Here is a 12,105-nt window from a genome sequence, read left to right on the forward strand (position 1 = left end):
ACCTGGTTAAAGTGCCATGGCATTCAGATTACTTTTCCTTTGGTTTAGTTAATGCAGCGTGTCAGTTGCTTCCTCTCAGTGGAGGAATTTTATATGAAACAATTACAAAAGGGCTACGAAAGATACTTAAAATACCATATCATGGCCTATTTTATAATTTTAAAATTTTTGTAAGAAGGAGCCTTAACCTGATAGAAGTGCTGCTTTTGAATGAGTAGCACGAGGCAGCTGCTGCCGCCTGCTGCTGTGCCCTGCAGTGACACTGCCGAGGGGTGCTGCTCAGCATCTGGTGGGGCTTGACAGCTCTGACAAGTTACAAACCAGCTTGTCACACCTCCGTAAACATTTATTAGAGTGGTGAGAGGAGAAAAAAGTTAAAGATTTGTAGGTTTGGATGGGCTTTCTTCCTGTTGGGGATTGTCCCAATTCAGCTGTCTAAATTTGCTTAAAGATTTGGCTCAGCCTCACCATTCTGTGCCATTGCTAGAGTAGAGGGAGTTAAACAACCCTTGGTTGACATAAAGATGAGATAGCCGGTTTGTCTGCAGGAAGACTCTAAAATCCTTTGCTGCATCGTAACATATAGGAACGATAGTTGGCATGTGCCTGCTTTATAAATACAAGGTTCCAGTGGGACTCCTGGGCAAGAACAGCACTGGCTTTGCTTAAAGGGATGTATGTGTATCTGCAGGCCATTTACATAGGGGAGAACTTTGTGGACAAGTGGTAGGATATTTCAGACAGGACGTGAGGCAGGGAGTAAACAATTCTAGGCGCCACATTCCTCAGCATCATTGACTTGCCGTGTGACCTGAGACAAGTTGTGTCTTTTGCTTTGGCCACTCCACCAGCAGCTCTTCATACCAACAGTTGGGTGGCTTTTTGTGCCATGGCTGAGGTCCTCTGGGTTCGGGATACTGCTGGTGAAGGTCAAGGAGAACGTTGTTAATGCTAGGTGTAAACACTTCAGTGAGTGGGGAATGATGTTTCTGTTGGCAGCAGTGGGATATGCCAGCATAGCTGCAGTAAGTGAAATTACAGGGATAACATGTTTCAGTAATTTTTTTTTAATTAAAAAAAAAAACAACCAGAATGTAGGGGAAGAGTTTTTAAATCTTTTTCAGAGTGTCTTCAGTGGTTTGGATAAGTTTTAATTATTTCAGATCTGTTCTTTATATGTAGTAGAAGAAGCTAGGTTCAATTTAAGGAAATAACTAGTAACTCTTCAGCCATTTAAAAAAATGTTTATTTGGGCTTGGCTGTTTTTTTGGAGTTTTGTTTTTTTTAATGTTACTCCCCAGAAGGAGATAGCTATGTTCAAGTTACCTCCCTGACATTTTTTTATTGGTAGACTCATCTCTGTACTCCAGTGGCCAGTGCTCTGAAGTTTTATCAGTATGCTTGCAAATTTATATAATATTTTAGAATACAAATATTCTGTTAATAAACAATATTTCGATGCCGCTTAGGTGTCAGTAGGTACTTGCTTGTGGACTTTGTTATTTACCAGCCTGGCATCACACTGGTGCTTACATGTAAGAGCTGCTGTTGCTCTTCATCAGCTCCTTGGTCCTTTTCTGCTAGGTGCGATGTGCATTTGAGAGGCAGCAGACTAAACACGACCCAAAGATGTCAGGAAGGGAGATAGAGAAGGCCCACACGTAGAGGAGAAGCCACTGAAAAGGGGATGGCAGAGCTACTCCTTTCCAACAGACACAAATACCAAACTGCAGATGTTTAACATCCTGAGATGCGAAAGGCTTTTTTTCCTTTTAGCTAGTGAAACTAACTAAAATACGATGGCTTCTAGGTATGGTTCTGCAGCGTGTGTGCTGTTCCAAAATGTTCCCCAGCTTTCACTGGCCAACAGGCAACAATATTGAGGAAGAAAATGCTTTGTTTTCTCTTACTGACCTTTGCTTTGACTTTTACCTCTGTGTCTGTGTGGTCACAGTCAGCGTTTTGAAGGGAAGCACGTGGAATGCATTGCCAGTGAATCACAGGTTGAGGATAATTGCTGAACGATAGAGAGGTCCCTGGCAGGAATTAAACTACTGGAGTGCATCATTTAATTTTTTCATGCCCTTTGTATTTTTCATCCTGATTTTTCAAGTTATGCACTGCTGTGCTTTTTATTCATTTCTTTTTCAGGCACCAGAGCAACGGAGCAGTTATTTCCCGCTGTGGACAGCCCGAGGTCAGTTGGTGGGGCTGGAGGAATGCAGATGATGAACACCTTGTCCAGTCTGTAGCCAAAGCCTGTGCCTCAGATTCAAGGTCCAACAGTAACAAATTAATGAACGGAAATTGTTCCAGAGATTTCCCCAATGGAGGGGACCTCTCTGATGTGGAATTTGGTAAGTTTGTCACTGTTATTTTTCTGTAAAGGGCATAGCTTTATATAAAAACCTAATCTCTTCTAGGTACTGTAACAGATTCAATCCTTCATATTTAATCAGACATTCTCCAGTTTCTGCATATGCACTGTGGGACTTGAGTGCATCGTTGTTGTAAACAGTTTCAGAAGTTTCCTTTTATTTGCTCATCGGTTTCATATCCTCTTCCCCAGATTCCTCAATCTCTAATGCTTCAGGAGCAGAGAGTTTGGCCATACAGCCTCAGAAGCTTTTGATCTTAGACGCACGTTCTTATGCAGCAGCTGTGGCAAACAGAGCCAAAGGTGGAGGCTGTGAGTGCCCAGGTAAGCACTGTATCTTCTCAGTCTTATTTGAACAAATCCTTTTGATTAACTTAATATATAATTACACTGATACACTCCTGTGTACTGCATATTTAACAGACTGCGTGGAGGCAAGTACTATTCATCTGTATGAAAGTTCTGGATCATTGCAGCTATCGCTCAGCCCTTCAAAAGGACAGGTTTAGCTAATTAAGTCTGTTTCTCAGAGCATAAAACCAGCTGGTAACAGTGTTCAGTAAATGCTGAACTGTGTGGAATATGCTGATTAGCTTTCCCCTGCTGAGTCAAATATGTAAACTAGAACGAGACAAAGGTGTCCAGTGTGCTAATGTCTAAAAAAATACTGAACAAACTTGTAAAAATCCACTAACTGTAGAGGATAATAATAATCTAGAATAGTTGTGCAGAGTACAACTTTTCAGCAGTTTTTCTAAAGCTGAAACATTTTTCAGCATTTATATGATGACCCAAAGCAACTGAAATCCTGATTAATCTTGCATTTGTAATTATCACTTTCTGTGTTCTTTGGCACTTGTAAATTGTTGGTATTATAAACAAGATATTATTTTATGGTCACTATTGGATATGAATGCAGCCTGTTAAAATTCCATGGGTGGAGAGTCTAGAAAAATATACCAGATAGAAGAACTATAGGTAAGATAATGAAAGCTATTTTGACCATATAGTCTTGTTTCAGTCTTTGCTGCAATAGGCTGCACTTTGATATGTAGCCACCAGTAAGAAGAGATTAATTTTACATTTGAAACCTCAAAACTACTACTCATCAGGGAGTAGAACATCAAAACAGAAAAGCAGAGTATATAGGAAGTTCAATTTTCTTCCTATATATTGGTTCTTGAATTCTTTGTAGAAAATTTCCAAACAGCTTGTCGCCTTCAATAAGTTTGACCTGCATTAAATGCTTCCTTTTTACTGATAGGTTTTCTCCAGGTATTGCCAAGTTTGTTTCATTCTCTCTGTATAAAAATATCTCATTTATGTTGTGATTTATTTTGTATATTACATATATTTAGTAAAAAGACCTCAAAAAATGCCTAAATTGTCTGATGCTGTCAGTCACTTCTGACTGGCGTTACATAGTCCGTCACTAGCAGGATGTTCTGGTTTGGGCCAGAATTTGCTGGGCTTATAACAGTTAAGAAATCAAATTACATAAAACATGCTCTTTTAAGAGACTACTGCATTTTCTTGTGTGAGCACTCAGTATCCTATATTCTGAATTCTGATTGATTTTTTTTTTTCTTGTGTAGAAAAGGTCATTTTAGCTATCATGTCAGCATTTTTGTACAGACAGAAGCATCAGGAAAGAGGAAAACTGAATCTAGGAAAGACAGTTGAATTAATATTTTTCTGCATCTTCTTAGATGCCTCCCTCTGACTAGCAGACCCTGTCCGTACAGATACAGGCCCCCTCAGTAGAGCAGAGTTGCTTGAGTACATCCCATAGCAATATCTGAAGGCAGGCTCAGTAATTCTGTCTTCTGTTTTCCTGAGCTTTGAATGTTTCTCACACATGTGGTGCTTATTCCTCGTAACAGAAAAACTCAAAATAAAGCAGTGAATGAAGTAACCTTTCAGCCTTTTTGAATGGTTAGAGAATAGAATATATAACTTATATAAAAAGATACATCAAATTTAAGAACATCCATAAATTATCATTTAAATATTTTTAAGATTCACAGTCGTGTAGGATGTTTCTTGCTCATTAAAAATATTCTTTACCTTGGAGCACAGCAATATCACTGTTCCCATAGGTTTGTACTCTGCTTTTTGTAATGTGAAGTGAAACATTGAAAATAAATACACAAACACTTTGCTAACTCTTTCCTGTTTTGCTATGCTGTGTTGTAATGTCTGGAATACCTACCAAACTCCCAAGTACTAGTTTCTTCTTACAGAATATTCGTAAACAAATTATTTAATCTGTCCACAGCAACAGTGGTTTGTTTTTTTGAAAAAGCTTCTTTTAGAATTTAAACTTGGTGTAGTTTTGAGTTTCTTCCCTTTTTTTTTTTTGATGTTTCCTTGCAGAATATTATCCAAACTGTGAAGTAGTGTTCATGGGGATGGCAAACATCCATTCTATCCGGAAGAGCTTTCAGTCGCTACGTTTGCTCTGCACGCAAATGCCAGATCCAGGAAAGTAAGTGGATGTTTGGTGGTTTTTGCCTTTGTTTACATGTTTCTGCAACTGCATTCTTTTGCTGCTGATTTGTAAACTGAAATTCAGTGTTTTCCCTTGGTAACTTTCCTGTGTAATAATGCTAAGCTATATTTTTTCATTTCCATGGAATTTGAGCTAAAGTTGGTCATTGTTTATTATCATTGAAGTGAACCTAGAAAATGAAATCTGAGATTATAATGTAGCCTTGAGTTTCGGTACTAGATGCTACTACTTTCCGGTGGGCTTCAAAGCCAGCACTTAAGCTTTCTTGTTATTGCCACTTCTGTAACCTTTACAGCTTGGCCCTCCTTCAGAAAATTCTAGTGGTGTTCCATGTACTTCACACGTTCATAGCATCGTTTCAGGAGACATGTTTCATTGCCCTCCAATGCTATGGGATAACTAGCCTCTAGTGGCCCGTCATCTCAGGGGCTTCTGAGGCTGAGTCTTCAGTGAGACGCTGTAGTTGTGCCAGTCCTGTTTCCCCTACCACTTCCCTGTTTTGAATTTGCTGCTAAGTGTCTTTCATGGTTTTGAAGTAGATCCAGAATGGCCACCCTTACTAAACTGGATATGTAGGTCTTCAGAGGGCAGAGATTCTTAAGATACCTACAGCACACCTTGTAAAGCCTGGGAATAGTTGAGATTCAGGAGATTTCAAAGGCACCTCAAGTTCTGTGTTTCATTGAAGCACAGAGCTGTCAGAAGCATATGGCAGAGTCCCAAGATACGCCAGCGGTGGTGGGACTGCTGAGTATTCTGGATCCTCAGCTCAGAGGGCAGGAGACAGTAGAGGCTGCTGCAAGCAATGATTACCCAGTAGTGCTTGCATTGTCCGTTGCTGGTGATGTGTTATGCTCTTGTCTGGGAAAATGTTATTTAAGCTTTTTGCAAGTCTTATGCGTCAAAACGCTTGCCAGAGACTGGCTGTTCCTTAGATGGACAGCATGGCTTTGTTTCTTACAAATCTGAGGAAGTATTAGCAAGGCATAAGAGACACATACTGAGGAATGGCATTCACAGCTTATTAAAATAGGAGCTTTGACTTGGTAAATTCAAAGAGCCAAACCTGAAAGCATTTTAAAAGAGCAAAAACTGTCTTCCCTTGTTTTCTTCTAGTTGGTTATCAGCTCTGGAAAGTACCAAATGGCTGCAGCACTTATCTGTGCTTCTGAAATCTGCACTACTCGTAGTTCATGCCGTGGACAGAGACCAGCGACCAGTCTTGGTGCATTGCTCAGATGGCTGGGACCGAACCCCCCAGATAGTGGCGCTGGCCAAACTGCTGCTGGATCCGTATTACAGGACCACAGAGGTTAGTGCGTGAGGTAGTTAGCAAGTTTGGGTCCTTTTCTGAGGAAGTCTGCCTATAAGTTATTTCAGTTTTTTTTCCACTAGAAAAGGCACCAAAGCTACCAGGAGTTTACCAACAGTAGTCTGCAGATACAGTTACATATAGGTGTAAATATGGGCTGTAACTCAAGAGCAGATTATATTTTCCTCCTTTGCTGTAACTGCAGTCATGGTGTATGCTTCCCATATTTAACTTAGGAATATGTAGTAGAGTGCTACATGTTGCAGTTTCCATTACACCATTGCAGTTTCGCAGCCAACTTTTGATACAAAGCCTTTCTATTTTCTAGATTTCCCAACTGCATATTTTTCCAGTTTCAGATTTTCGTTGTCCTCTGTCACTTAGTTATATTTCTCTTGGGTTTTCAGCCTGAATTTCTGCCCCCCCCATGACTTTTCAGCATTGTGATATGTGATGGCTGGATTCCTTCTGCCAGCCCCACATGCAAGATGCCTTTGTTGTCTAGAACAGAAGCGTATGTCTGAACACAGTGCTGTAAACTGCTGCTTAAAGCCTCAGACACATGAGGAGAGGACCAGAAGTTTAAGCTGTAGCAATGCCTTTTGGATGAAATTGTGGAAACTTTTCAGATCCTTTTTCATGAGTTCTAGAAGTTGGCATCCATCAGGTCAAAACATACTGCGCTGTCCTTGGCACTGGACTGCTTCCTGGTCCCTCCTGAAAGTGCAGTCATTCCTGTTCAAAGTGCAGAGTTCTCCGGCACACACCCTTTGCCTTCCTTCTTGTCACTGCTGAAATGTTTAGGAAAATGAGTCTTCAGCATTTGACGTTTCAAGCTTTTCAGCTCTCAGCTGTTATTTTTGCTCTAGTTACAGCCATTGACTTAAGTATGTTCTACAATTTCTCCTTCCACTAAGAATCAAAACTTTCCTAACCTGTGATGACTTTTAGGTCCTGTAAGATGAGGTGTTGCATTCAGGTGCTCTGCTAGTCACTGTTTTGAAATGTTCTTTGCCCTTTTGTTTGCATGAGAAATCACGCAAGTCAGCCTTTAATCAGCCTTGTTACTGGGCTATGCTTGGTGTACACACAGGCAAGCACTCTCTCAGAGCATGGATGTCCTGTTGTGGATTAATTGCTTTCTTTTATGGCAGACATATCCGTCCATAATTTTCAAAGGAGGGCTTTACGATTCCCTCTCCAGTCCAAATGCTGGGTTACCATGATCCGGGCGGTTTTGATTGAGATGAAATTCCTACTTGCCCCTGCCTGGCCAAGATAGGTCTCATATCGGCATCTTGCTTGCAAGTTGCTGAGGACCTAACCTGCCTAATTCCCTTTCCTGTTCCATGTAGGTTGGAAATTTATGTGTCCGAATTTCATTGTGCAGCATTTTAGAACACAGAGGCATTTGGTAAAGCAGTAAAGATGAGTAATGACGCCAGCACTGAAGGGAAATAGGAATGAGTGAGGAGACGGTAATAAAGTGGTTCCCATGAGTCTCAAACCACCTTAGAAAACTGGACCAAAACTAAAATAGGAACTTTTCATCTGTACTTTCATTTCTGCAGGGTTTCCAGGTGCTAGTGGAGACGGAGTGGCTGGATTTTGGCCACAAGTTTGCAGATCGCTGTGGCCATGGTGAGAATTCGGATGACCTAAATGAGCGCTGCCCAGTGTTTTTACAGTGGCTGGACTGCGTCCATCAGCTCCAGAGGCAGTTCCCTTGCTCTTTCGAGTTTAACGAAGCATTCCTTGTGAGTTGTGGCTTGAGAGATTGCTGTTTTATAGACTACTTCTAAACCAGTACCGAGTACTAACATACTATAGAGCCTCAAGGGGTTTCTGATTTTCCCATCTGTCTCTGATATGCTGCAGCCTGATAAAGGTAACAGGAAAACTGCCCAGATACAGTAGACAAAAGTACTTGTATACTTTATGGGACCTGAGGTCTGTGCACTTGTAAAACAGAAGCAGGACCTTAAGGACTTCTTTTAGACTTTAAAGAAATAAATAAATGATTCAGACTTAATAGTCTCACCTAAGAGGTGCTGAAGTAACTCCAGTATAATGCATCCACACAGCATGAGAAAAAACGTAGTTACGGGCAATATAAACTTCCCCTACTTTGATCTTGTTTTGACATGGAAGACTCCTCCTAAAAACAACCTGCCCCTTATAGCTTTCCATGCATTTTTTCTGTTTCTTTGCTGAAAATACGTAGGATATATGAGCCGTGTTTATTTTCATTTGAAGAGGACAGCTGTCCTATTAGAAATTTGTGTAGGATGCTCAAAATCAGTTCTCAAGGCCAGAAGGCAGGTCTCTGGGAAAGTGGCAGTCACTGGCTGCAGGACTAGTAATCTGCAGAATAAAAGCTTTTATGAAGTTTCTGATCCACTAAGAGATTTAAAGCACGTTCTTCTGATTGTGGTTGACTTGAATTAACACTTGCCAGCTCAGCCATGTAACTGATTAAATGTATGGTCCTAGCTTAGCTCAGTTGTGAAATGAGATACATAAAGTTATAACTGGCTTCACAGCACGCTGCTAACCTACCAGAGCCGTGTCTGAACGTACCTTTAGTATTCTGGCCTTTTTAGAGTAAATCCCCTAGTTTATTAGAGTATTGAAGTACTTTTTATTTATTCACTTGAACATCTGAATAATCCCGTGGAAGTGAGTTACATGCTTTAAGTTCATACTAAACTATTTTGTTAGACTGGGACCAAAGCATGGAGTGAATAATGATCAGAGTTTCTGTGCTGCATTAATGTTTTGGAACAGAGGAATCGTGATTTTCCTCTTTGCCTGTCCTACAGGGCTGTGAGTTTGAGTCAGCAAGACTTTTGTGCTTGATTATGAACAAATATTTTGTCTTTATAATTACAGGTTTTTCCTGAATTTTTTTAGTTATGATTTTAAAAGATTCCGTTATGCTTGAATTCTTGTGCAGTTAGTTTGTAAGGAGGTATGCAAAAAATGCCAGGTGGATTTGTATATCAGCCTTTAGGAAGAGGGTGTATTGCCCTGTGAAGGAAAGATTTATTGCTTCTTAAGCCTGAATGTTGGGTCTCACATTAAGCTGATGTCTTCTGTCATATGACGATATTTGTATCGGTCTCTGCAGGTGAAATTGGTGCAGCACACCTACTCTTGCCTCTTTGGTACATTCCTGTGCAACAATGCGAAAGAGAGAGGAGAAAAACACACTCAGGAACGGACCTGTTCTGTCTGGTCTTTGCTGCGGGCAGCAAACAAAGCCTTCAAAAACCTGCTCTACTCCTCCCAGTCAGAATCTGTATGTATCCTGCGTTCCCCACCACATGGGGCGAGTCCCTTTAGGGGCTCCCAGGTACAATGTTCTCCAAAGTGTGTCTTTAGAAAATACCCAGGCTTGTAATGGTGGGACATCGTAACGGCTTAGCTGTCATCATGAATACAGTCCAGGCATTTCCAGAAAAGTGTTCTCAGCTCGCCTCATCAATGTTTACCTTTGAACACTCTGATGTTTTATGCCTTGCATTAAGTTTGCTGGTATTTGAGGAATGTCAAATGCAACCTCAGAAATTCCTCTATGCTGGAAATGCATTTTCTGTAACTAAATATTTTGCTTTATTTTTTGTAACAGAAAACATTTCAGTGTTTGACAAATAGACTTTTCTAGAGAACTAAGCTATGTCAGTGGAGTGTCATAAAACTGCATACAAACCTAGACACTGTGTCTATATTAATCTTAAATCTAAACAGAACTCAAGTTATGTAGCATATCTTTATTTCTCTTAATACTTTTCACGTTTTCAGTTTGACTCTTCCATAATAATAGCTCACTGAAGCTTCTGGGAAGGGACTTACAGTTACTTTTTTGTGTATTTGATAACAGGTCATGTGAGGCATTGAGGGATGCAGATGGTGGGCATGTGAGCAGTCAGTTATCAGATGTCACCATGATTAGGGCAGCAATGGCTTTTATAAATATTTAAACCCCTTTTTGTTTATAAAAGTACTAGATATCATAAATCGAACTGTAAAGGTTCTGCAGTGTTTTTGCAATTGATAGATGTGGCTCTTAATTGTTCCTTAGAGTAAAACCAAAACCTGGCTTAGTAGGGAAGAGTTTATGTCTATAGTTGATATAAAAAAGATTAATTGTATATTCACATCAGCCTTCTGTGGCTGTCTGTCTCCCCTGGACACCGGACGTGCAGTCTGTGTGCAGGTCCCATTTGTCACTGCGACAGGCAACGTCAGAGAGAGCCCTTCAAGACTTTGCAACCTGACATTGTCATCATGAGTGGATGTGATAGCTGAAGGCATGAGGCACTACAGATAAATACAGCTTGGGAGGACTTCTAAAGCTATGGATGCATCTAGGTTTTCACTGAAAATACCAGCAGGTTTGCCCAGGAACAGCATAGAGAGCACTCTTAAAGCGGGCTGTGTGGACAGGTAGTGGCTCTGTCCTTGGGCTGCCCTCACATGCTATATCCTGCAGTATAGATGCAGTCTCAGTGCCTTGGCCTCTGTTCTCAGTAAATACTACGCTATACTGTACTAAGCTAATGAGGATAATTTGTCTGTAGTTTGGCAATTTCCTGTCTTGTATTCTTATTTTTGTGGTTTTACTTCAGTCTTTAAAAGGTGCCTCTCTGATGTAGCCACATCTGTTATAAGACCGTAGCTGTTTTAAGAGCAGCATCTGCCAAACCGAGCCACCCCACAGCCCTCCCCCGGCTCAGTGGCAGGGAAACCTGACTGTTTGTCTGCCACTGCCTGCTTTTCCACAGGGAATTTGCCTGGGAAAAGAGTAGAATTGATAATGACCCAAGTTTTTTTTAAACTGAAACAGAAAAGATATTCCAGAGTCAAGGAATCCCTTTTTAAGAGCAGGCTGCTTCTTCAGAAAAGTATTTCTGCATGTACTTAATTTTTAACATAAAAGTGCTTCCATTAAAGATAGGGTTAGCTTTGATGAACTGGAGCCTGCAGAAGGAGGTTCTTAGTTCTGCTGTCATATGGCATGGTGTATCACAAAGTACGAGGAAATCTCTGTGCTAACAATGGGCCACTGAATTCTTCAGCAGTTTAAATTGCGCAGAAGCATTATTAAAGTGTAGATTCACTCGGAGCGCGTTGCAGTAATTCATTCGTAAGAAGCTGAAAGCCGGCATTGTTATGCCCCTGTCTCTGAAAGAGAAGTTAATTATATATCCTAGTGTAGCTGATTAAAAATGCCATAGCTGCTCACTGGCCTTCAGGGTTATCTAGAGATCTAGCAAAGCCTCCCGGCTGCAGACCAGAATAGTAAACTACCAGAGTCAGATCTGCACACTTCTCTGCATTCTGGGAGCAAGCAGTTTACCACTTCTGAACGTTGTGTGCTCTCCCCTCTCAGGTGCTGTATCCAGTGTGCCATGTGCGTAATTTAATGCTCTGGAGTGCTGTTTACCTGCCGTGCTCTTCCCCCTCAACACCCGCTGACGACACCTGTGCCCCATACCCTGTTCCAGGCTCTAGCCCTGAAGATCAGCCTCTGGGCAGGTGAGCCTAGAGCCCAGAAATCCCGTCCTGTAAAGTAAGATCAACAGAGAATATTGTGGGATATAAAGAGGAGAATACTTGTGGTGGGAGGGAAGTATTTTTCACAGGCTTGTTTGTGGGACCGTTTGACTGACCTACCCGAAAGCAGTCTGTCATTCTTTCAGTTTTGAAAGGTGTTATGTTTCAGAGGTGATAGCATAACAGAAGATTATCAAATAGAATTAAGCTCTGGGTATTGCATAGCCTTGCAGGATTCCTTATACCCTTGTGGAATATAAGGTTTCATTTGATTGTCTTGAATTTGAGTGCTTTTTCTGTGTTGCATAACTATTTCTTTGCTTTTTTTGTACGATGATTCTGAGC

At 40.9% G+C, this 12,105-nt stretch overlaps 1 protein-coding gene across 14 annotated transcripts in view; it reads left to right on the forward strand.

The window, feature by feature from the left end:
• The window catches only part of MTMR3 (myotubularin related protein 3), an 82,874-nt gene that overhangs the window by 59,342 nt on the left and 11,427 nt on the right, over positions 1–12,105 (forward strand). For all 14 annotated transcript variants that reach the window (XM_055794582.1, XM_055794581.1, XM_055794584.1 and 11 more), the window contains 7 exons: positions 2,152–2,357; positions 2,570–2,701; positions 4,754–4,865; positions 6,006–6,201; positions 7,773–7,958; positions 9,332–9,502; positions 11,597–11,742. In XM_055794582.1, coding sequence (XP_055650557.1) covers positions 2,152–2,357; positions 2,570–2,701; positions 4,754–4,865; positions 6,006–6,201; positions 7,773–7,958; positions 9,332–9,502; positions 11,597–11,742 — 1,149 coding nt within the window. The remainder of the gene's footprint in view (positions 1–2,151; positions 2,358–2,569; positions 2,702–4,753; positions 4,866–6,005; positions 6,202–7,772; positions 7,959–9,331; positions 9,503–11,596; positions 11,743–12,105) is intronic.

Source organism: Falco peregrinus, chromosome 2, assembly GCF_023634155.1.
Source record: "Falco peregrinus isolate bFalPer1 chromosome 2, bFalPer1.pri, whole genome shotgun sequence".
Classification (NCBI taxonomy): domain Eukaryota; kingdom Metazoa; phylum Chordata; class Aves; order Falconiformes; family Falconidae; genus Falco; species Falco peregrinus.